This window comes from Bufo gargarizans, chromosome 2 (assembly GCF_014858855.1).
Source record: "Bufo gargarizans isolate SCDJY-AF-19 chromosome 2, ASM1485885v1, whole genome shotgun sequence".
In the NCBI taxonomy this organism is placed as follows: Eukaryota; Metazoa; Chordata; class Amphibia; order Anura; family Bufonidae; genus Bufo; species Bufo gargarizans.
The window spans coordinates 275,262,031-275,289,277 of NC_058081.1; the positions used below are offsets into that span (position 1 = coordinate 275,262,031).

Genomic DNA, 27,247 nt, shown 5'->3' on the forward strand with positions numbered 1-27,247 from the left:
GCCTCAAATTTATATCCTGCTAAATCTCTCGTTACCGCTGTACTGTTGTTGCTGGGCAAGATATTTAGTGTCCGTCAAAGCACATTTTTTGTTCTGGGTTGAAATACAATTCCCAATTTAGCAATTTCATAATTTAGTGGTTCCTGCTATATCAGAGCTATTTGAAATCTATCCCAAAAAGGGTATATAATATTCAAGGTGCACATAGGGTCATTCAGAATAACTTCACACACACGCTTCTGTGCATTTCCAAGTCTAATTCTGTCACTAAATCCATACCGGTCACCCAGCGCCTAAATACTAGGCCTCAAATTTATATCCCGCTGAATTTGAATACAATACATTGGGCCAAATAATATATTTGTTGTTGTGGTGAACCATAACAATGAGAAAATCATCTAGTAAGGGACGCGGACGTGGACATGGTCGTGGTGGTGTTAGTGGACCCTCTGGTGCTGGGAGAGGACGTGGCCGTTCTGCCACATCCACACGTCCTAGTGTACCAACTACCTCAGGTCCCAGTAGCCGCCAGAATTTACAGCGATATATGGTGGGGCCCAATGCCGTTCTAAGGATGGTAAGGCCTGAGCAGGTACAGGCATTAGTCAATTGGGTGGCCGACAGTGGATCCAGCACGTTCACATTATCTCCCACCCAGTCTTCTGCAGAAAGCGCACAGATGGCGCCTGAAAACCAACCCCATCAGTCTGTCACATCACCCCCATGCATACCAGGGAAACTGTCTCAGCCTCAAGTTATGCAGCAGTCTCTTATGCTGTTTGAAGACTCCGCTGGCAGGGTTTCCCAAGGGCATCCACCTAGCCCTTCCCCAGCGGTGAAAGACATAGAATGCACTGACGCACAACCACTTATGTTTCCTGATGATGAGGACATGGGAATACCACCTCAGCATGTCTCTGATGATGACGAAACACAGGTGCCAACTGCTGCGTCTTTCTGCAGTGTGCAGACTGAACAGGAGGTCAGGGATCAAGACTGGGTGGAAGACGATGCAGGGGACGATGAGGTCCTAGACCCCACATGGAATGAAGGTCGTGCCACTGACTTTCACAGTTCGGAGGAAGAGGCAGTGGTGAGACCGAGCCAACAGCGTAGCAAAAGAGGGAGCAGTGGGCAAAAGCAGAACACCCGCCGCCAAGAGACTCCGCCTGCTACTGACCGCCGCCATCTGGGACCGAGCACCCCAAAGGCAGCTTCAAGGAGTTCCCTGGCATGGCACTTCTTCAAACAATGTGCTGACGACAAGACCCGAGTGGTTTGCACGCTGTGCCATCAGAGCCTGAAGCGAGGCATTAACGTTCTGAACCTGAGCACAACCTGCATGACCAGGCACCTGCATGCAAAGCATGAACTGCAGTGGAGTAAACACCTTAAAACCAAGGAAGTCACTCAGGCTCCCCCTGCTACCTCTTCTGCTGCTGCCGCCTCGGCCTATTCTGCTGCTGCCGCCTCGGCCTCTTCCTCCGCCTCTGGAGGAACGTTGGCACCTGCCGCCCAGCAAACAGGGGATGTACCACCAACACCACCACCACCACCTCCGTCACCAAGCGTCTCAACCATGTCACACGCCAGCGTTCAGCTCTCCATCTCACAAACATTTGATAGAAAGCGTAAATTCCCACCTAGCCACCCTCGATCCCTGGCCCTGAATGCCAGCATTTCTAAACTACTGGCCTATGAAATGCTGTCATTTAGGCTGGTGGACACAGACAGCTTCAAACAGCTCATGTCGCTTGCTGTCCCACAGTATGTTGTTCCCAGCCGGCACTACTTCTCCAAGAGAGCCGTGCCTTCCCTGCACAACCAAGTATCCGATAAAATCAAGTGTGCACTGCGCAACGCCATCTGTAGCAAGGTCCACCTAACCACAGATACGTGGACCAGTAAGCACGGCCAGGGACGCTATATCTCCCTAACTGCACACTGGGTAAATGTAGTGGCAGCTGGGCCCCAGGCGGAGAGCTGTTTGGCGCACGTCCTTCCGCCGCCAAGGATCGCAGGGCAACATTCTTTGCCTCCTGTTGCCACCTCCTCCTTCTCGGCTTCCTCCTCCTCTTCTTCCACCTGCTCATCCAGTCAGCCACACACCTTCACCACCAACTTCAGCACAGCCCGGGGTAAACGTCAGCAGGCCATTCTGAAACTCATATGTTTGGGGGACAGGCCCCACACCGCACAGGAGTTGTGGCGGGGTATTGAACAACAGACCGACGAGTGGTTGCTGCCGGTGAGCCTCAAGCCCGGCCTGGTGGTGTGTGATAATGGGCGAAATCTCGTTGCAGCTCTGGGACTAGCCAATTTGACGCACATCCCTTGCTTGGCGCATGTGCTGAATTTGGTGGTGCAGAAGTTCATTCACAACTACCCCGACATGTCAGAGCTGCTGCATAAAGTGCGGGCCGTCTGTTCGCGCTTCCGGCGTTCACATCCTGCCGCTGCTCGCCTGTCTGCGCTACAGCGTAACTTCGGCCTTCCCGCTCACCGCCTCATATGCGACGTGCCCACCAGGTGGAACTCCACCTTGCACATGCTGGACAGACTGTGCGAGCAGCAGCAGGCCATAGTGGAGTTTCAGCTGCAGCACGCACGGGTCAGTCGCACTACAGAACAGCACCACTTCACCACCAATGACTGGGCCTCCATGCGAGACCTGTGTGCCCTGTTGCGCTGTTTCGAGTACTCCACCAACATGGCCAGTGGCGATGACACCGTTATCAGCGTTACAATACCACTTCTATGTCTCCTTGAGAAAACACTTAGGGCGATGATGGAAGAGGAGGTGGCCCAGGAGGAGGAGGAGGAGGAGGAGGAAGAGGGGTCATTTTTAGCACTTTCAGGCCAGTCTCTTCGAAGTGACTCAGAGGGAGGTTTTTGGCAACAGCAGAGGCCAGGTACAAATGTGGCCAGCCAGGGCCCACTACTGGAGGACGAGGAGGACGAGGATGAGGAGGAGGTGGAGGAGGATGAGGATGAAGCATGGTCACAGCGGGGTGGCACCCAACGCAGCTCGGGTCCATCACTGGTGCGTGGCTGGGGGGAAAGGCAGGACGATGACGATACGCCTCCCACAGAGGACAGCTTGTCCTTACCCCTGGGCAGCCTGGCACACATGAGCGACTACATGCTGCAGTGCCTGCGCAACGACAGCAGAGTTGCCCACATTTTAACCTGTGCGGACTACTGGGTTGCCACCCTGCTGGATCCACGCTACAAAGACAATGTGCCCACCTTACTTCCTGCACTGGAGCGTGATAGGAAGATGCGCGAGTACAAGCGCACGTTGGTAGACGCGCTACTGAGAGCATTCCCAAATGTCACAGGGGAACAAGTGGAAGCCCAAGGCCAAGGCAGAGGAGGAGCAAGAGGTCGCCAAGGCAGCTGTGTCACGGCCAGCTCCTCTGAGGGCAGGGTTAGCATGGCAGAGATGTGGAAAACTTTTGTCAACACGCCACAGCTAACTGCACCACCACCTGATACGCAACGTGTTAGCAGGAGGCAACATTTCACTAACATGGTGGAACAGTACGTGTGCACACCCCTCCACGTACTGACTGATGGTTCGGCCCCATTCAACTTCTGGGTCTCTAAATTGTCCACGTGGCCAGAGCTAGCCTTTTATGCCTTGGAGGTGCTGGCCTGCCCGGCAGCCAGCGTTTTGTCTGAACGTGTATTCAGCACGGCAGGGGGCGTCATTACAGACAAACGCAGCCGCCTGTCTACAGCCAATGTGGACAAGCTGACGTTCATAAAAATTAACCAGGCATGGATCCCACAGGACCTGTCCGTCCCTTGTCCAGATTAGACATTAACTACCTCCCCATAACCATATATTATTGGACTCCAGGGCACTTCCTCATTCAATCCTATTTTTATTTTCATTTTACCATTATATTGCAAGGCTACCCAAAGTTGAATGAACCTCTCCTCTGCCTGTGTGCTAGGCCTAAATATATGCCAATGGATTGTTGCAGTGGTGGCTGACGTGAAGCCTCATTCTCTGCTATGACATGCAGACTGATTCTCTGGTGACATGAAGCCAGATTGTCTGTTACGGGACCTCTCTCCTCTGCCTGGGTGCTGGGCCTGAATTTATGACAATGGACTGTTGCAGTGGTGGCTGACGTGAAGCCTGATTCTCTGCTATGACATGCAGACTGATTCTCTGCTGACATGAAGCCAGATCCTCTGTTGCGGGACCTCTCTACTCTGCCTGGGTGCTGGGCCTAAATTTATGAAAATGGACTGTTGCAGTGGTGGGTGACGTGAAGCCTCATTCTCTGCTATGACATGCAGACTGATTCTCTGCTGACATGAAGCCAGATTGTCTGTTACGGGACCTCTCTCCTCTGCCTGGGTGCTGGGCCTAAATATCTGACAATGGACTGTTGCATTGGTGGCTGACGTGAAGCCTGATTCTCTGCTATGATATGAAGACTGATTCTCTGCTGACATGAAGCCAGATTGTCTGTTACGGGACCTCTCTCCTCTGCCTGTGTGCTAGGCCTAAATATATGCCAATGGATTGTTGCAGTGGTGGCTGACGTGAAGCCTGATTCTCTGCTATGACATGCAAACTAATTCTCTGCTGACATGAAGCCAGATTGTCTGTTACGGGACCTCTCTCCTCTGCCTGGGTGCTGGGCCTAAATTTATGACAATGGACTGTTGCAGTGGTGGCTGACGTGAAGCCTGATTCTCTGCTATGACATGCAGACTGATTCTCTGCTGACATGAAGCCAGATCCTCTGTTACGGGACCTCTCTCCTCTGCCTGGGTGCTGGGCCTAAATTTATGAAAATGGACTGTTGCAGTGGTGGGTGACGTGAAGCCTGATACTCTGCTATGACATGCAGACTGATTCTCTGCTGACATGAAGCCAGATTGTCTGTTACGGGACCTCTCTCCTCTGCCTGGGTGCTGGGCCTGAATTTATGACAATGGACTGTTGCAGTGGTGGCTGACGTGAAGCCTGATTCTCTGCTATGACATGCAGACTAATTCTCTGCTGACATGAAGCCAGATTGTCTGTTACGGGACCTCTCTCCTCTGCCTGGGTGCTGGGCCTAAATTTATGAAAATGGACTCTTACAGTGGTGGGTGACGTGAAGCCTGATTCTCTGCTATGACATGAAGACTGATTCTCTGCTGACATGAAGCCAGATCCTCTGTTACGGGACCTCTCTCCTCTGCCTGGGTGCTGGGCCTAAATATCTGACAATGGACTGTTGCATTGGTGGCTGACGTGAAGCCTGATTCTCTGCTATGATATGAAGACTGATTCTCTGCTGACATGAAGCCAGATTGTCTGTTACGGGACCTCTCTCCTCTGCCTGTGTGCTAGGCCTAAATATATGCCAATGGATTGTTGCAGTGGTGGCTGACGTGAAGCCTGATTCTCTGCTATGACATGCAGACTGATTCTCTGGTGACATGAAGCCAGATCCTCTGTTACGGGACCTCTCTCCTCTGCCTGGGTGCTGGGCCTAAATTTATGAAAATGGACTGTTGCAGTGGTGGGTGACGTGAAGCCTGATTCTCTGCTATGACATGCAGACTGATTCTCTGGTGACATGAAGCCAGATCCTCTGTTACGGGACCTCTCTCCTCTGCCTGGGTGCTGGGCCTAAATTTATGAAAATGGACTGTTGCAGTGGTGGGTGACGTGAAGCCTCATTCTCTGCTATGACATGCAGACTGATTCTCTGCTGACATGAAGCCAGATCGTCTGTTACGGGACCTCTCTCCTCTGCCTGGGTGCTGGGCCTAAATTTATGAAAATGGACTCTTACAGTGGTGGGTGACGTGAAGCCTGATTCTCTGCTATGACATGAAGACTGATTCTCTGCTGACATGAAGCCAGATCCTCTGTTACGGGACCTCTCTCCTCTGCCTGGGTGCTGGGCCTAAATATCTGACAATGGACTGTTGCATTGGTGGCTGACGTGAAGCCTGATTCTCTGCTATGATATGAAGACTGATTCTCTGCTGACATGAAGCCAGATTGTCTGTTACGGGACCTCTCTCCTCTGCCTGTGTGCTAGGCCTAAATATATGCCAATGGATTGTTGCAGTGGTGGCTGACGTGAAGCCTGATTCTCTGCTATGACATGCAGACTGATTCTCTGGTGACATGAAGCCAGATCCTCTGTTACGGGACCTCTCTCCTCTGCCTGGGTGCTGGGCCTAAATTTATGAAAATGGACTGTTGCAGTGGTGGGTGACGTGAAGCCTGATTCTCTGCTATGACATGCAGACTGATTCTCTGGTGACATGAAGCCAGATCCTCTGTTACGGGACCTCTCTCCTCTGCCTGGGTGCTGGGCCTAAATTTATGAAAATGGACTGTTGCAGTGGTGGGTGACGTGAAGCCTCATTCTCTGCTATGACATGCAGACTGATTCTCTGCTGACATGAAGCCAGATTGTCTGTTACGGGACCTCTCTCCTCTGCCTGGGTGCTGGGCCTGAATTTATGACAATGGACTGTTGCAGTGGTGGCTGACGTGAAGCCTGATTCTCTGCTATGATATGAAGACTGATTCTCTGCTGACATGAAGCCAGATTGTCTGTTACGGGACCTCTCTCCTCTGCCTGGGTGCCGGGGCCTAAATATCTGAGAATGGACTGTTCCAGTGGTGGGTGACGGGAAGCCAGATTCTCTGCTATGGAACCTCTCTCCAATTGATTTTGGTTAATTTTTATTTATTTAATTTTTATTTTAATTAATTTCCCTATCCACATTTGTTTGCAGGGGATTTACCTACATGTTGCTGCCTTTTGCAGCCCTCTAGCCCTTTCCTGGGCTGTTTTACAGCCGTTTTAGTGCCGAAAAGTTCGGGTCCCCATTGACTTCAATGGGGTTCGGGTTCGGGACGAAGTTCGGATCGGGTTCGGATCCCGAACCCGAACATTTCCGGGATGTTCGGCCGAACTTCTCGAACCCGAACATCCAGGTGTTCGCTCAACTCTAATTACTTATCATCTTTATAATTTAATATGGTTTTTCAAATTGTCATGTTGACTGCTCATGATTTGGGATGAGTTGTTCAGAAAGAAGAAGAATTCGGGTTGGCAACCCTGCTTATGACAGTGATAAATATTTAGTATATATTCAAAAATTCTGCATAATAATAATGGGTTTAGAACTATGGAGGTAATTTACTAAGAGATATACACCAATGTTTGGCTTATATCTAGGGAAGATTGCTGCACAAAGGTTATTTGTGCTGCAATGTGTAACTTTTCCCTGCTTATGCCAGGTTTAAAAAACGGGGCATGGCGTGGGTGGGGAACAGGGGTGGGGGTGGCAGGCCCATCTCATTTATCATTTTCTACGCCTGTTTTAGGCATAGAAAATAGTGTAAATCTACGTGAACAAGGGAGCTAGTGTTCATTTAGACAGGAGGTGGATACGCCAAAGTTATATAGAGGGCGACGCCTCTACATAACATAGTCACAGCCATAGCTTATGCAAAGGGATATTAAGACTGGCATCTAAAACGCTGGTGTTGATAAATGACTCCCTATGTGTATATGTAGCCTACACACCCTTTCATTTTTATTTTCATTCTTTCAAGCCATAGTAAGCTAACTGATAATGAGATATTTGAGTGGTTTGTGTAAGATTTCCCAGCACATACTATAAATCTCACACTGTGCTGGTGGTGCCATTAGCAGTCCAGTCCAGGCATGCTTGGGGTCCAAGGTTTAGGATGTGTACACCAACATTGTCATAATACAGCAGTACTCACAATTTGCAGAAATTATTTAATTAACATATTTTTTAATTTTGTGTTTTATGTTCAATATTAGATCTTTATACTTCAGTAGATATACATTTTGTCATATTATTATTTTATACAATGTAAAAGTTGGATCTTTCCTTTTTCAGCATTCATTATCCAGCAGTATTTTGGATGTTTATAATACTGACCAAAGCATTTCCAGTTCCACCATGGGGCTGTCTAACACATCTTGTACATCTGGCGTTGGTGTAAAGAGGGAAGTTACAGGTAAATTATTGAATTCATGTGATTATGCAAATTCCTTTGTTAATGACCTACATAATACACATGGTGAAAATATGGTGATGGCAAATTGGATACTGTTGGCGAATTCGACACGGTATGTAGAAGCATATCCATTTGGCAAGAAGAATGGTGACAACAGTTGCCAATTTATTCATAGATGTCCAGAAGGAATAACAGCATTTAGAAAGCAGACATGTCTAAGGGGGTGATAGGTCTTCTAATTACTTTGCATTTTGCCTGTGACTGTATCTGATCAGTTCAGTTTTCTCTTGTATAGGTATGTCCCTATTATATGGTCATGTTGTGTGGTCATGTATGGAGTATTATTGGTAACATTGGTGGTATAGTGGTAGTGTACACCTGTTCTTTACTTAAAATGCTATGGTACACCTGTCTCTGACCATATTATTAGGTGTTTTTCGATGTTCTACTGGCCACCATAGTGTCATATATAGTGTTTATTAGTGTTGTGCGCGAATATCGCCACTTCGAGAATTTACGAATATTTAGAATATAGTGCTATATATTCATATTAGTGAATATTCTAGATTTTTTTGAACTTGAACACATGATACCTCCCTGCTTCTTGCTTGTGGGTCAATGAGAAGGCTGCAATATCTTTGTCAGAGCTTATCAACATCCCTAGGAACCAATTGGAAAGTTGCCTACCCCTTACTATATAAGAACCTCCCCAGCAGCCATTTTCTACAATTTTTGCATTTATGAGAGAGACAGCAGTGTCATTGTTGTGCTCTGTGCTTTGGTGTGTCAAACTCATTAGATAGTTAGTTAGTTAGCTTATATATAATACAGATAGTTAGTGGGAGATAGTCAGTGTAGATTAGATTGTGTTAGAGTGTAGCTGATAGGTTCTGCTGTCCATGCATATATGCTACAGACATATGTCACAACAATACTTAGTGCACCAATCAGTAATATGTAGTCAGACCTGCTAAAATGTGAAGTTGCACATATTGTGCAAAATATGTGCATTAATTGCCTATTTGCGCAATCGTGAATATATTGGAGCACTCTATCTGCATATAAAGCTATTGTAATGTTCTGCCGTAGCAACCATTTTCTCCAGTCTCAGGAAACTTCTTCTAACAATTTTTGCATTTATAGGAGAGACAGCAGTTTCCCAAAGTGACCCAAACTGTATTGCACGTGTATTACACGATTATGACATTGCCGATTTTCGCAATCGAGAAAATAATCGCAAATATGTTCATGGTAATGTTATATATTTATGTGCATGAAGTCTATCATGCATAGAAAAACATCTGCTTTGGGAGTATTAGCTATCCAGGGGCCTATGGTACATGAAATCTGAAACCACCAGGACTGCTAAATGTCCTAAGAGAAGGGATACCATGATGTATGGTCACTGGCATGGATGAGTTTGCACCAGAAGCAGTAACGGTATTTAGCTGGTATAAGAGACTTAGTGCATGCACCAACAAGTAAGACCCTGTACTGGTGACTGGTATATTATAAATTATATATAAATTCTTATTGTGAAAATGAGCCCTATTAAATCTTGCCCACAAATGATGAACATACAAGATAAAAATAAATAAAAAATAAAAGTATAATAACACATAATCTACTAAAAAATCTTTAAGGTCCAGAATAATGCTTTCTACATAGAAAAAATGCTAATCATTTTGTGATGACAACGACACATGTATCTTACAAAGTTTACTATTTTAGTAAATGCAGAGCAAAGATCAACAAGCATGTTTATTCAGTCCTCTTATTTTAGAAGCTCAAAAACAATGGTGACCTTGTGATCCATATGAGCATCATGCATTTCCATAATCAAATTATTTTGGGAAACACAAGATTCTTTCAAATGTTGGCCGGGGTTCAACTGCATAAATTAATTATCTCCTATTAAATGTGTTTCATGATAGAACAAATGACTTTTTAGAGTTTACAGAAAATCCATTCAATAAGTATCTATATTAACGGATTAACAGATTGAAAAGTTACATTCAATTGGTCCTCAACATAATAAAACCCTTTACTGTTTATTAATGTCATGGAAAGCAAACACAGGGCTCTTTCACTGGAAAAATTTAAGAAATCTGATTAGAATTGAACTAGAGAATGCAGACAGTCCAGCTACTGGAAGATGGTTAAATACACTTTTGTCTGAAAAAGTACTATAAATCTTGATGCGATTTGAGATGAAAAACAAAGTTTTCCTCTGTGTATAATAACAGAAATTGCAGTAAAATGTTATCAGTTGTAGGTGGAGTATATAAACATTTGGAGTTTCTGTTTCAAAGAAATGTATAAAGCTAAATGGTGTCTTGTGTTTTAGTCTTATAATTGAAAAAATTGTTTTGTTTTTTTAACCTGTCATTGTGTCGTGATTAATACTAATACAATATGTATTTTATACAATAAGGCTGTGTTAAATAAAATATCACTAAGGGTGGGTTCACACTAGTATAAGAGGGATTCTGTTATGACTTTCCGTTATAACATGGTTATAACGGAAAATAACTGAATCCATAAGACGGAAGGACTGATCCGTTCTTTCCTCATGCCAGCTCACAAATATCCACTACCACCCAGAACAAATATTGGTCCCTGGTAAATTCAGCAGCATAAAAGGCCTTTTCTGTCCATTGAATGCCTTATGTTTTAGGCCTCGGAGGAATTCAACACCTGTGACGACCACATGTTTCAACTATTATCATTGGTTTTTTTTTTCAAGAGGGGGGAATTCGTTAGCTATGTTTTTAATCCAAGTTTATATTTTTAGTTATTTTAAACATATTTATTTGATCTGTGTTTGTACTGGCCTTCAGTAAAATTAATATCCATTGACCGTCTAATAGACCTCCAGCCACATACTTGCTTTTACAAATTTTTGGGGCCTGTAGTATACTGGCCTGCTGGATAATTGATATGCAATGACCGTGTAATCTACCTTCAGCCACTTACTTACTTAGTTTTTTTATGTACGCTGAATGCATAATTTTTGGGGCCTGTAGTACATTGGCCTGCTGGAAAATTGATATCCAATGACCATGTAATCTACCTCCAGCCACTTACTTACTTGTTCGTTTCTGTATGCTGAATGCATAATTTTTGTGGCCTGTAGTACACTGGCCTGCTGGATAATTGATATCCAATAACCGTGTAATCTACCTTCAGCCATTTACTTACTTGTTCTTTTATGTACACTGAATGCATAATTTTTGGGGCCTGTAGTACACTGGCCTGCTGGAAAATTGATATCCAATGACCGTGTAATCTACCTTAAGCCACATACTTACTTGTTCTTTTATGTACGCTGAATGCATAATTTTTGGGACCTGTAGTACACTGGCCTGGTGTAAAATTGATATCCAATGACCGTGTAATGTACCTCCAGCCACATACTTACTTGTTCTTATATGTACGCTGAATAAATAATTTTTGTGGCCTCGGAGGAATTCGACACCAGTGACGACCACGTGTTATCGAATTTCAACTATTATCATTGTTTTTTCTTTCAAGAGGGGGGATTTCTTTAGCCATGTTTTTACTCCAATTTTATATTTTTAGTTCTTTTAAACATATGTATGTGATCTGTTTTTGTACTGGCTTGCAGTAAAATTGATATCCATTGACCGTGTAATATACCTCCAGCCACATAATCACTTGATCTTTTCTGTCTGGTGAATGCCTAATGTTTGGGGCCCGTACTCCCGTGGCCTAAAATAGCCATTTTTCTAGGCTCCAGCAGGGCACATTTCAGAGAATTTCCCTTTAAGATGCATAAAAATGTCCCCTGATTAAGACACATATTTTTTGTTGGAATTGCTGTCATTGATCCATTCTAGCATGTCACTGTCCATGTTGTGGGACTATTTGTACACTTCTACTAAGTATTTGGTGGCTGCAAATATGAACTGAAGGTTTTTCAGGTTCGCCTGCCATTAAAGTAAATGGGGCCCGCCACGAACTTATGGTTTGCGAACATTTGATCACGTTCGCGTGATCGCGTTAGCGAACCATCCTGGCTGATGTTCGTCCATCACTATTCCTTCTTCCCTGCTCCCCCCAGCGATTACAAGATCATGCGGGACCCAGCACAGGAGGTAGCGGTGATGTCATCACTTCATCTTTCGACATTCTACTGCCTCATAGGGCTGCAGATGCAGATTGAAGGGCAGCAGATGCGGCCATGATAGTGTCCCCTTTTATTGGTAGCGAGGTTTCTCCCGCCTAGGGCGCCTACCCTCGCCTACCGATTGTCCTGACCCTGGTCCTCACACAAGACAAATACTAGAAAAAAAAAAAATGGCTTTTAGAAAATGGCGACACAAAAACATGATATTTTTCTCTGAAATTTTTATTGTGTAAAAGTAGTAAGCTTTAAGAAATTAATAAAAATTTTAAAATCTATTTAATTGTGCTGAGCAGCATAATAAAGGTAATAGATATATTTTTTTCTTGCATGATGTATGTCATAAAAACAAAACCCATACAGTAATAGCAGAATTGAAACTTTTCTTCATCCTGCATCCCCCCCAAAAAAATTAAATAAAAAAGCAATCAAAAAGTCGTATAAACAAAAGAACATATGATAATGAAAACTTATCTCACAAAAAATAATCCCTCAGATAGCTCCATTGTGAGAAAAATAGAAAAAAAAACATATAAGACCTGATTTATCATAGGCTGGTCCATGATAAGCTTGTGTGCTGCCAGATGCATCGTCAAATTTTTGACCAGGCACACACCTTGTCATACATTTGGAGCAGCATCCATGCTGGCCAAAAAGATGATAAATGTGGCAGGCCTGCTGGCCACACCACTTTCCACCTTCCCCTTATTTTATGGAAATTAGTGAAGATGATGCAAAAAATGTGTGTATTTTCCCTACCAGAAAACTGGCAAAACTACCTAATAAATCAGGCCCATGTTTGTCAGAAAAATGGCTGTTCTGGTACCTCAGAGGCTGTTTGAAAGGATTATGCTGCTCGTAATGAAAGTCAAATGAAGTAAAATATCCCCCAGAGTTCTTGTATGACCTTATTGGGGACACAAAATGTAAAATAAAAAGTAAAAAAAGAAAAAAAAAGAAAGTTATTTATAAAAAAAATGTAAAAAAGGTTTCACATGTAAAAAACCTAATTCCCCAATAAAGTTAAATAATTAAAAAATAGGAAAAAATTAATAAAATAGACATATTTAGTATAAATATATCACGGTTTCAAAAAAAGCCATATTTGTCACCTAACATCACAAAAAGTGCAACACCAACTGATCAAAAAGGTGAATGTCCCACACAATGCTACCCCTAGAGTAGAAACTCCCAAAAAAGTGACCCATTTTGGAAGATACACCCCTCAAGGTATTCAAAACTGATTTTACAAACTTTGTTAACCCTTTAGGTGTTCCACAAGAATTAATGAAAAATGGAGATGAAATTTCAGAATTTAAATTTTTGGGCAAATTTTCCATTTTGGAAACTACGGTATAAGGTGGAAGTTTTGTTTGTACTATTTTAGGATACATATGATTTTTGGTGGCTTTAATGGGACATGGTGTCAAAAAAATGGGACATGGTGTCAAAAAAACAGTCAAGATATGCCTTCCTAAAACTATATGGCGTTCCTTTCCTTCTGCGGCCTGCTGTGTGGCCATACAGCAGTTTACGACCATATATGGGGTGTTCCTGTAAACGAAAGAATCAGGGCAATAAATATTGAGTTTTGTTTGGCTGTTAACCCTTGCTTTGTTAGCGGAAAAAAATATTCAAATGGAAAATCTGCCCAAAGAGTGAAATTCTGAAATTTCATCTCCATTTTCCATAAATTCTTGTGGAACACCTAAAGGTTTAACAATGTTTGTAAAATCAGTTTTGAGTACCTTAAGGTGTAGTTTATAAAATGGGGTCATTTTTGGGTGGTTTCTGTTAAGTGACTTCAGACCTGAACCGGTCCTTAAAAAGTGGGTTTTGGAAATTTTCTGAAAAATTTCCAGATTTGCTTCTAAACTTCTAAGCCTTCTAACGTCCCCAAAAAATAAAATGACATTAACAAAGTGATCCAAACATGAAGTACACATATGGGGAATGCAAAGTAATAACTATTTTTGGAGGTATTACTTTCTATTATAAAAGTAGAGAAATTAAAATTTGCAAATTTGCAAATTTTTACAAATTTGGGGTAAATTTGGTATTTTTTTATAATTAAAAATAAAATTTTGTGACTCTATTTTACCACCGTCTTAAAGTACAATTTTTGACGAGAAAACAGTCTCAGAATGGTCTGGATAAGAAAAAGCGTTTTAAAGTTATTACCACATAAATTGACACATGTCAGATTTGCAAAAAATGGCTCTGTCAGGAAGGGGGAAATGGCCCGGATGTGAAGTGGTTAAATACTTCAAGGGCATAATTTTCAAAATGCGGTCACTTATTGGAAGTTTTCACTCTACGGTTACCTCAGGGTCTCTGTTTTTTTCATGTAGCTCCCAAAAACCATTTCGGCAAAATACGTGCTCCAAAAACCAAATTCTCCCTCCCTTCTAAGTTCTTCCATGTGCCCATACAGCAGTTTACATCTACATTTATGGAATTTCTGTACCCAGTTTACTTAAATTAAAGGGTGTGCTATGAGTTTCAGATGGCATAAGCTAGGCACACTTCCAAAACTTCCAGTTTTCATTTTGCACAGTCCCCTGCTCATTCATTTCTGCAAACTGCCTGTGGTGTCAAAATGCTCACCCCACCCCATAATAAATAGCTTGAGAGCGTAGTTTCCAAACTGATGTCTTTTCTTAGGGGTTCCATTTATTATTTCACCCGAGACTCTCTACAATTTTCAGCGGAAGGCTTTATACATCTCAAAAACATAGATAGTATTTTATGTCCAGGCAAACTATTAGGATCACATGTAGGATGTTTCTAAAATCAGTAAGCACAGCATAGAAACATAGAAACATAGAATGTGTCGGCAGATAAGAACCATTTGGCCCATCTAGTCTGCCCAATATATCTGAATCCTATGAATAGCCCCGGCCCTATCTTATATGAAGGATGGCCTTATGCCTATCCCATGCATGCTTAAACTCCTTCACTGTATTTGCAGCTACCACTTCTGCAGGAAGGCTATTCCATGCATCCACTACCCTCTCAGTAAAGTAATACTTCCTTATATTACTTTTAAACCTTTGCCCCTCTAATTTAAAACTGTGTCCTCTTGTGGTAGTTTTTCTTCTTTTAAATATGCTCTCCTCCTTTACCGAGTTGATTCCCTTTATGTATTTAAAAGTTTCTATCATATCCCCTCGGTCTCTTCTTTCTTCCAAGCTATACATATTAAGGTCTTTTAACTAGGGATGAGCGAACTCGAACTGTATAGTTCGGGTTCGTACCGAATTTTGGGGTGTCCGTGACACGGACCCGAACCCGGACATTTTCGTAAAAGTCCGGGTTCGGGTTCGGTGTTCGTCGCTTTCTTCGCGCTTTTGTGACGCTTTCTTGGCGCTTTTTGAAAGGCTGCTAAGCAGCCAATCAACAAGCGTCATACTACTTGCCCCAAGAGGCCATCACAGCCATGCCTACTATTGGCATGGCTGTGATTGGCCAGAGCACCATGTGACCCAGCCTCTATTTAAGCTGGAGTCACATAGCGCCGCCCGTCACTCTGCTCTGATTAGCGTAGGGAGAGGTTGCGGCTGCGACAGTAGGGCGAGATTAGGCAGATTAACTCCTCCAAAGGACTTGATTAACTGATCGATCTGCAGCTGTGGATCATTGAGCTGCTGATCCTCAATTGCTCACTGTTTTTAGGCTGCCCAGACCGTTTGTCAGTCACATTTTTCTGGGGTGATCGGCGGCCATTTTGTGTCTTGTGGTGCGCCAGCACAAGCTGCGACCAAGTGCATTTAACCCTCAATGGTGTGGTTGTTTTTTGGCTAAAGCCTACATCAGGGTGAAGCTGTCACACCAAGTGCATTTAACCCTCAGTAGTGTGGTTGGTCAAGCTATCACACCAAGTGCATTTAACCAGCAATAGTCTATTCATTTTTTGGCCATATACTAAATCAGGGGCAAGCTGCGCCCGTCACCAAGTGCATTTAACCCTCAGTAGTGTGGTTGGTCAAGCTGTGACACCAAGTGCATTTAACCAGCAATAGTCTGTTCATTTTTTGGCCATATACTACATCAGGGGCAAGCTGCGCCCATCACCAAGTGCATTTAACCAGCAATAGTGTGGTTATTTTTTGGCCATATCCCAGTCTAATTCTGTCACTAAATCCATACCGGTCACCCAGCGCCTAAATACTAGGCCTCAAATTTATATCCCGCTAAATCTCTCGTTACCGCTGTCCTGTTGTGGCTGGGAAAGTTATTTAGTGTCCGTCAAAGCACATTTTTTGTTCTGGGTTGAAATACAATTCCCAATTTAGCAATTTAAAAATTTAGTGGTTTCTGCTGTATCAGAGCTATTTGAAATCTATCCCTAAAAGGGTATATAATATTCAAGGTGCACATAGGGTCATTCAGAATAACTTCACACACCCGCTACTGTGCATTTCCAAGTCTAATTCTGTCACTAAACCCATACCTGTCACCCAGCGCCTAAATACTAGGCCTCAAATTTATATCCAGCTAAATCTGTCCTTAGTGCTGTAGCTGGGCGAGTTATTTAGTGTCCGTTCAAGCACATTTCTTGTTCTGGGTTGAAATACAATTCCCAATTTAGCAATTTCATAATTTAGTGGTTTCTGCTATATCAGAGCTATTTGAAATCTATCCCTAAAAGGGTATATAATATTCAAGGTGCACATTGGGTCATTCAGAATAACTTCACACACACCCGCTACTGTGTATTTCCAAGTCTAATTCTGTCACTAAACCCATACCTGTCACCCAGCGCCTAAATACTAGGCCTCAAATTTATATCCTGCTAAATCTCTCGTTAGTGCTGTAGCTGGGCGAGTTATTTAGTGTCCGTTCAAGCACATTTCTTGTTCTGGGTTGAAATACAATTCCCAATTTAGCAATTTCATAATTTAGTGGTTTCTGCTATATCAGAGCTATTTGAAATCTATCCCTAAAAGGGTAGATCATATTAAAGGTGCACATAGGGACATTCAGAATAACTTCACACACCCGCTACTGTGCATTTCCAAGTCTAATTCTGTCACTAAACCCATACCTGTCACCCAGCGCCTAAATACTAGGCCTCAAATTTATATCCAGCTAAATCTGTCCTTAGTGCTGTAGCTGGGCGAGTTATTTAGTGTCCGTTCAAGCACATTTCTTGTTCTGGGTTGAAATACAATTCCCAATTTAGCAATTTCATAATTTAGTGGTTTCTGCTATATCAGAGCTATTTGAAATCTATCCCTAAAAGGGTATATAATATTCAAGGTGCACATTGGGTCATTCAGAATAACTTCACACACACCCGCTACTGTGTATTTCCAAGTCTAATTCTGTCACTAAACCCATACCTGTCACCCAGCGCCTAAATACTAGGCCTCAAATTTATATCCTGCTAAATCTCTCGTTAGTGCTGTAGCTGGGCGAGTTATTTAGTGTCCGTTCAAGCACATTTCTTGTTCTGGGTTGAAATACAATTCCCAATTTAGCAATTTCATAATTTAGTGGTTTCTGCTATATCAGAGCTATTTGAAATCTATCCCTAAAAGGGTAGATCATATTGAAGGTGCACATAGGGACATTCAGAATTTCTTCACACACCCGCTACTGTGCATTTCCAAGTCTAATTCTGTCACTAAACCCATACCTGTCACCCAGCGCCTAAATACTAGGCCTCAAATTTATATCCAGCTAAATCTGTCCTTAGTGCTGTAGCTGGGCGAGTTATTTAGTGTCCGTTCAAGCACATTTCTTGTTCTGGGTTGAAATACAATTCCCAATTTAGCAATTTCATAATTTAGTGGTTTCTGCTATATCAGAGCCATTTGAAATCTATCCCTAAAAGGGTATATAATATTCAAGGTGCACATTGGGTCATTCAGAATAACTTCACACACACCCGCTACTGTGTATTTCCAAGTCTAATTCTGTCACTAAACCCATACCTGTCACCCAGCGCCTAAATACTAGGCCTCAAATTTATATCCTGCTAAATCTCTCGTTAGTGCTGTAGCTGGGCGAGTTATTTAGTGTACGTTCAAGCACATTTCTTGTTCTGGGTTGAAATACAATTCCCAATTTAGCAATTTCATAATTTAGTGGTTTCTGCTATATCAGAGCTATTTGAAATCTATCCCTAAAAGGGTATATAATATTCAAGGTGCACATTGGGTCATTCAGAATAACTTCACACACACCCGCTACTGTGTATTTCCAAGTCTAATTCTGTCACTAAACCCATACCTGTCACCCAGCGCCTAAATACTAGGCCTCAAATTTATATCCTGCTAAATCTCTCGTTAGTGCTGTAGCTGGGCGAGTTATTTAGTGTCCGTTCAAGCACATTTCTTGTTCTGGGTTGAAATACAATTCCCAATTTAGCAATTTCATAATTTAGTGGTTTCTGCTATATCAGAGCTATTTGAAATCTATCCCTAAAAGGGTATATAATATTCAAGGTGCACATTGGGTCATTCAGAATAACTTCACACACACCCGCTACTGTGTATTTCCAAGTCTAATTCTGTCACTAAACCCATACCTGTCACCCAGCGCCTAAATACTAGGCCTCAAATTTATATCCTGCTAAATCTCTCGTTAGTGCTGTAGCTGGGCGAGTTATTTAGTGTCCGTTCAAGCACATTTCTTGTTCTGGGTTGAAATACAATTCCCAATTTAGCAATTTCATAATTTAGTGGTTTCTGCTATATCAGAGCTATTTGAAATCTATCCCTAAAAGGGTATATAATATTCAAGGTGCACATTGGGTCATTCAGAATAACTTCACACACACCCGCTACTGTGTATTTCCAAGTCTAATTCTGTCACTAAACCCATACCTGTCACCCAGCGCCTAAATACTAGGCCTCAAATTTATATCCTGCTAAATCTCTCGTTAGTGCTGTAGCTGGGCAAGTTATTTAGTGTCCGTTCAAGCACATTTCTTGTTCTGGGTTGAAATACAATTCCCAATTTAGCAATTTCATAATTTAGTGGTTTCTGCTATATCAGAGCTATTTGAAATCTATCCCTAAAAGGGTATATAATATTCAAGGTGCACATTGGGTCATTCAGAATAACTTCACACACACCCGCTACTGTGTATTTCCAAGTCTAATTCTGTCACTAAACCCATACCTGTCACCCAGCGCCTAAATACTAGGCCTCAAATTTATATCCTGCTAAATCTCTCGTTAGTGCTGTAGCTGGGCGAGTTATTTAGTGTCCGTTCAAGCACATTTCTTGTTCTGGGTTGAAATACAATTCCCAATTTAGCAATTTCATAATTTAGTGGTTTCTGCTATATCAGAGCTATTTGAAATCTATCCCTAAAAGGGTATATAATATTCAAGGTGCACATTGGGTCATTCAGAATAACTTCACACACACCCGCTACTGTGTATTTCCAAGTCTAATTCTGTCACTAAACCCATACCTGTCACCCAGCGCCTAAATACTAGGCCTCAAATTTATATCCTGCTAAATCTCTCGTTAGTGCTGTAGCTGGGCGAGTTATTTAGTGTCCGTTCAAGCACATTTCTTGTTCTGGGTTGAAATACAATTCCCAATTTAGCAATTTCATAATTTAGTGGTTTCTGCTATATCAGAGCTATTTGAAATCTATCCCTAAAAGGGTAGATCATATTGAAGGTGCACATAGGGACATTCAGAATTTCTTCACACACCCGCTACTGTGCATTTCCAAGTCTAATTCTGTCACTAAACCCATACCTGTCACCCAGCGCCTAAATACTAGGCCTCAAATTTATATCCAGCTAAATCTGTCCTTAGTGCTGTAGCTGGGCGAGTTATTTAGTGTCCGTTCAAGCACATTTCTTGTTCTGGGTTGAAATACAATTCCCAATTTAGCAATTTCATAATTTAGTGGTTTCTGCTATATCAGAGCCATTTGAAATCTATCCCTAAAAGGGTATATAATATTCAAGGTGCACATTGGGTCATTCAGAATAACTTCACACACACCCGCTACTGTGTATTTCCAAGTCTAATTCTGTCACTAAACCCATACCTGTCACCCAGCGCCTAAATACTAGGCCTCAAATTTATATCCTGCTAAATCTCTCGTTAACGCTGTCCTGTTGTGGCTGGGAAAGTTATTTAGTGTCCGTCAAAGCACATTTTTTGTTCTGGGTTGAAATACAATTCCCAATTTAGCAATTTCATAATTTAGTGGTTTCTGCTATATCAGAGCTATTTGAAATCTATCCCTAAAAGGGTATATAATATTCAAGGTGCACATTGGGTCATTCAGAATAACTTCACACACACCCGCTACTGTGTATTTCTAAGTCTAATTCTGTCACTAAACCCATACCTGTCACCCAGCGCCTAAATACTAGGCCTCAAATTTATATCCTGCTAAATCTCTCGTTAGTGCTGTAGCTGGGCGAGTTATTTAGTGTCCGTTCAAGCACATTTCTTGTTCTGGGTTGAAATACAATTCCCAATTTAGCAATTTCATAATTTAGTGGTTTCTGCTATATCAGAGCTATTTGAAATCTATCCCTAAAAGGGTATATAATATTCAAGGTGCACATTGGGTCATTCAGAATAACTTCACACACACCCGCTACTGTGTATTTCCAAGTCTAATTCTGTCACTAAACCCATACCTGTCACCCAGCGCCTAAATACTAGGCCTCAAATTTATATCCTGCTAAATCTCTCGTTAGTGCTGTAGCTGGGCGAGTTATTTAGTGTCCGTTCAAGCACATTTCTTGTTCTGGGTTGAAATACAATTCCCAATTTAGCAATTTCATAATTTAGTGGTTTCTGCTATATCAGAGCTATTTGAAATCTATCCCTAAAAGGGTATATAATATTCAAGGTGCACATTGGGTCATTCAGAATAACTTCACACACACCCGCTACTGTGTATTTCCAAGTCTAATTCTGTCACTAAACCCATACCTGTCACCCAGCGCCTAAATACTAGGCCTCAAATTTATATCCTGCTAAATCTCTCGTTAGTGCTGTAGCTGGGCGAGTTATTTAGTGTCCGTTCAAGCACATTTCTTGTTCTGGGTTGAAATACAATTCCCAATTTAGCAATTTCATAATTTAGTGGTTTCTGCTATATCAGAGCTATTTGAAATCTATCCCTAAAAGGGTATATAATATTCAAGGTGCACATTGGGTCATTCAGAATAACTTCACACACACCCGCTACTGTGTATTTCCAAGTCTAATTCTGTCACTAAACCCATACCTGTCACCCAGCGCCTAAATACTAGGCCTCAAATTTATATCCTGCTAAATCTCTCGTTAGTGCTGTAGCTGGGCAAGTTATTTAGTGTCCGTTCAAGCACATTTCTTGTTCTGGGTTGAAATACAATTCCCAATTTAGCAATTTCATAATTTAGTGGTTTCTGCTATATCAGAGCTATTTGAAATCTATCCCTAAAAGGGTATATAATATTCAAGGTGCACATTGGGTCATTCAGAATAACTTCACACACACCCGCTACTGTGTATTTCCAAGTCTAATTCTGTCACTAAACCCATACCTGTCACCCAGCGCCTAAATACTAGGCCTCAAATTTATATCCTGCTAAATCTCTCGTTAGTGCTGTAGCTGGGCGAGTTATTTAGTGTCCGTTCAAGCACATTTCTTGTTCTGGGTTGAAATACAATTCCCAATTTAGCAATTTCATAATTTAGTGGTTTCTGCTATATCAGAGCTATTTGAAATCTATCCCTAAAAGGGTATATAATATTCAAGGTGCACATTGGGTCATTCAGAATAACTTCACACACACCCGCTACTGTGTATTTCCAAGTCTAATTCTGTCACTAAACCCATACCTGTCACCCAGCGCCTAAATACTAGGCCTCAAATTTATATCCCGCTGAATTTGAATACAATACATTGGGCCAAATAATATATTTGTTGTTGTGGTGAACCATAACAATGAGAAAAACATCTAGTAAGGGACGCGGACGTGGACATGGTCGTGGTGGTGTTAGTGGACCCTCTGGTGCTGGGAGAGGGCGTGGCCGTTCTGCCACATCCACACGTCCTAGTGTACCAACTACCTCAGGTCCCAGTAGCCGCCAGAATTTACAGCGATATATGGTGGGGCCCAATGCCGTTCTAAGGATGGTAAGGCCTGAGCAGGTACAGGCATTAGTCAATTGGGTGGCCGACAGTGGATCCAGCACGTTCACATTATCTCCCACCCAGTCTTCTGCAGAAAGCGCACAGATGGCGCCTGAAAACCAACCCCATCAGTCTGTCACATCACCCCCATGCATACCAGGGAAACTGTCTCAGCCTCAAGTTATGCAGCAGTCTCTTATGCTGTTTGAAGACTCCGCTGGCAGGGTTTCCCAAGGGCATCCACCTAGCCCTTCCCCAGCGGTGAAAGACATAGAATGCACTGACGCACAACCACTTATGTTTCCTGATGATGAGGACATGGGAATACCACCTCAGCATGTCTCTGATGATGACGAAACACAGGTGCCAACTGCTGCGTCTTTCTGCAGTGTGCAGACTGAACAGGAGGTCAGGGATCAAGACTGGGTGGAAGACGATGCAGGGGACGATGAGGTCCTAGACCCCACATGGAATGAAGGTCGTGCCACTGACTTTCACAGTTCGGAGGAAGAGGCAGTGGTGAGACCGAGCCAACAGCGTAGCAAAAGAGGGAGCAGTGGGCAAAAGCAGAACACCCGCCGCCAAGAGACTCCGCCTGCTACTGACCGCCGCCATCTGGGACCGAGCACCCCAAAGGCAGCTTCAAGGAGTTCCCTGGCATGGCACTTCTTCAAACAATGTGCTGACGACAAGACCCGAGTGGTTTGCACGCTGTGCCATCAGAGCCTGAAGCGAGGCATTAACGTTCTGAACCTGAGCACAACCTGCATGACCAGGCACCTGCATGCAAAGCATGAACTGCAGTGGAGTAAACACCTTAAAACCAAGGAAGTCACTCAGGCTCCCCCTGCTACCTCTTCTGCTGCTGCCGCCTCGGCCTATTCTGCTGCTGCCGCCTCGGCCTCTTCCTCCGCCTCTGGAGGAACGTTGGCACCTGCCGCCCAGCAAACAGGGGATGTACCACCAACACCACCACCACCACCTCCGTCACCAAGCGTCTCAACCATGTCACACGCCAGCGTTCAGCTCTCCATCTCACAAACATTTGATAGAAAGCGTAAATTCCCACCTAGCCACCCTCGATCCCTGGCCCTGAATGCCAGCATTTCTAAACTACTGGCCTATGAAATGCTGTCATTTAGGCTGGTGGACACAGACAGCTTCAAACAGCTCATGTCGCTTGCTGTCCCACAGTATGTTGTTCCCAGCCGGCACTACTTCTCCAAGAGAGCCGTGCCTTCCCTGCACAACCAAGTATCCCATAAAATCAAGTGTGCACTGCGCAACGCCATCTGTAGCAAGGTCCACCTAACCACAGATACGTGGACCAGTAAGCACGGCCAGGGACGCTATATCTCCCTAACTGCACACTGGGTAAATGTAGTGGCAGCTGGGCCCCAGGCGGAGAGCTGTTTGGCGCACGTCCTTCCGCCGCCAAGGATCGCAGGGCAACATTCTTTGCCTCCTGTTGCCACCTCCTCCTTCTCGGCTTCCTCCTCCTCTTCTTCCACCTGCTCATCCAGTCAGCCACACACCTTCACCACCAACTTCAGCACAGCCCGGGGTAAACGTCAGCAGGCCATTCTGAAACTCATATGTTTGGGGGACAGGCCCCACACCGCACAGGAGTTGTGGCGGGGTATTGAACAACAGACCGACGAGTGGTTGCTGCCGGTGAGCCTCAAGCCCGGCCTGGTGGTGTGTGATAATGGGCGAAATCTCGTTGCAGCTCTGGGACTAGCCAATTTGACGCACATCCCTTGCTTGGCGCATGTGCTGAATTTGGTGGTGCAGAAGTTCATTCACAACTACCCCGACATGTCAGAGCTGCTGCATAAAGTGCGGGCCGTCTGTTCGCGCTTCCGGCGTTCACATCCTGCTGCTGCTCGCCTGTCTGCGCTACAGCGTAACTTCGGCCTTCCCGCTCACCGCCTCATATGCGACGTGCCCACCAGGTGGAACTCCACCTTGCACATGCTGGACAGACTGTGCGAGCAGCAGCAGGCCATAGTGGAGTTTCAGCTGCAGCACGCACGGGTCAGTCGCACTACAGAACAGCACCACTTCACCACCAATGACTGGGCCTCCATGCGAGACCTGTGTGCCCTGTTGCGCTGTTTCGAGTACTCCACCAACATGGCCAGTGGCGATGACACCGTTATCAGCGTTACAATACCACTTCTATGTCTCCTTGAGAAAACACTTAGGGCGATGATGGAAGAGGAGGTGGCCCAGGAGGAGGAGGAGGAGGAGGAGGAGGAGGAAGAGGGGTCATTTTTAGCACTTTCAGGCCAGTCTCTTCGAAGTGACTCAGAGGGAGGTTTTTGGCAACAGCAGAGGCCAGGTACAAATGTGGCCAGCCAGGGCCCACTACTGGAGGACGAGGAGGACGAGGATGAGGAGGAGGTGGAGGAGGATGAGGATGAAGCATGGTCACAGCGGGGTGGGCACCCAACGCAGCTCGGGTCCATCACTGGTGCGTGGCTGGGGGGAAAGGCAGGACGATGACGATACGCCTCCCACAGAGGACAGCTTGTCCTTACCCCTGGGCAGCCTGGCACACATGAGCGACTACATGCTGCAGTGCCTGCGCAACGACAGCAGAGTTGCCCACATTTTAACCTGTGCGGACTACTGGGTTGCCACCCTGCTGGATCCACGCTACAAAGACAATGTGCCCACCTTACTTCCTGCACTGGAGCGTGATAGGAAGATGCGCGAGTACAAGCGCACGTTGGTAGACGCGCTACTGAGAGCATTCCCAAATGTCACAGGGGAACAAGTGGAAGCCCAAGGCCAAGGCAGAGGAGGAGCAAGAGGTCGCCAAGGCAGCTGTGTCACGGCCAGCTCCTCTGAGGGCAGGGTTAGCATGGCAGAGATGTGGAAAACTTTTGTCAACACGCCACAGCTAACTGCACCACCACCTGATACGCAACGTGTTAGCAGGAGGCAACATTTCACTAACATGGTGGAACAGTACGTGTGCACACCCCTCCACGTACTGACTGATGGTTCGGCCCCATTCAACTTCTGGGTCTCTAAATTGTCCACGTGGCCAGAGCTAGCCTTTTATGCCTTGGAGGTGCTGGCCTGCCCGGCAGCCAGCGTTTTGTCTGAACGTGTATTCAGCACGGCAGGGGGCGTCATTACAGACAAACGCAGCCGCCTGTCTACAGCCAATGTGGACAAGCTGACGTTCATAAAAATTAACCAGGCATGGATCCCACAGGACCTGTCCGTCCCTTGTCCAGATTAGACATTAACTACCTCCCCATAACCATATATTATTGGACTCCAGGGCACTTCCTCATTCAATCCTATTTTTATTTTCATTTTACCATTATATTGCGAGGCTACCCAAAGTTGAATGAACCTCTCCTCTGCCTGTGTGCTAGGCCTAAATATATGCCAATGGACTGTTGCAGTGGTGGGTGACGTGAAGCCTCATTCTCTGCTATGACATGCAGACTGATTCTCTGCTGTCATGAAGCCAGATTGTCTGTTACGGGACCTCTCTGCTCTGCCTGTGTGCTAGGCCTAAATATATGCCAATGGACTGTTGCAGTGGTGGGTGACGTGAAGCCTCATTCTCTGCTATGACATGCAGACTGATTCTCTGCTGACATGAAGGCAGATTGTCTGTTACGGGACCTCTCTCCTCTGCCTGTGTGCTAGGCCTAAATATATGCCAATGGACTGTTGCAGTGGTGGCTGACGTGAAGCCTCATTCTCTGCTATGACATGCAGACTAATTCTCTGCTGACATGAAGCCAGATTGTCTGTTACGGGACCTCTCTCCTCTGTCTGGGTGCTGGGCCTAAATTTATGACAATGGACTGTTGCAGTGGTGGCTGACGTGAAGCCTGATTCTCTGCTATGACATGCAGACTGATTCTCTGCTGACATGAAGCCAGATCCTCTGTTACGGGACCTCTCTCCTCTGCCTGTGTGTGTGCTGGGCCTAAATATATGCCAATGGACTGTTGCAGTGGTGGCTGACGTGAAGCCTCATTCTCTGCTATGACATGCAGACTGATTCTCTGCTGACATGAAGCCAGATTCTCTGTTACGGGACCTCTCTCCTCTGCCTGTGTGTGTGCTGGGCCTAAATATATGCCAATGGACTGTTGCAGTGGTGGCTGACGTGAAGCCTCATTCTCTGCTATGACATGCAGACTAATTCTCTGCTGACATGAAGACAGATTCTCTGTTACGGGACCTCCCTCCTCTGCCTGGGTGCTGGGCCTAAATATATGCCAATGGACTGTTGCAGTGGTGGCTGACGTGAAGCCTCATTCTCTGCTATGACATGCAGACTAATTCTCTGCTGACATGAAGCCAGATTCTCTGTTACGGGACCTCTCTCCTCTGCCTGTGTGCTAGGCCTAAATATATGCCAATGGACTGTTGCAGTGGTGGCTGACGTGAAGCCTCATTCTCTGCTATGACATGCAGACTGATTCTCTGCTGACATGAAGCCAGATCGTCTGTTACGGGACCTCTCTGCTCTGCCTGTGTGCTAGGCCTAAATATATGCCAATGGACTGTTGCAGTGGTGGGTGACGTGAAGCCTCATTCTCTGCTATGACATGCAGACTGATTCTCTGCTGTCATGAAGCCAGATTGTCTGTTACGGGACCTCTCTGCTCTGCCTGTGTGCTAGGCCTAAATATATGCCAATGGACTGTTGCAGTGGTGGGTGACGTGAAGCCTCATTCTCTGCTATGACATGCAGACTGATTCTCTGCTGACATGAAGCCAGATCGTCTGTTACGGGACCTCTCTCCTCTGCCTGTGTGTGTGCTGGGCCTAAATATATGCCAATGGACTGTTGCAGTGGTGGCTGACGTGAAGCCTCATTCTCTGCTATGACATGCAGACTGATTCTCTGCTGACATGAAGCCAGATTCTCTGTTACGGGACCTCTCTCCTCTGCCTGTGTGTGTGCTGGGCC

At 44.5% G+C, this 27,247-nt stretch overlaps 1 protein-coding gene across 1 annotated transcript in view; it reads left to right on the forward strand.

Moving 5' to 3' along the window:
• The window catches only part of TFEC (transcription factor EC), a 118,012-nt gene that overhangs the window by 57,076 nt on the left and 33,689 nt on the right, over positions 1–27,247 (forward strand). The window contains exon 4 of the mRNA XM_044277012.1: positions 7,912–8,032. Within this exon, the coding sequence (XP_044132947.1) occupies positions 7,912–8,032 (121 nt within the window). The remainder of the gene's footprint in view (positions 1–7,911; positions 8,033–27,247) is intronic.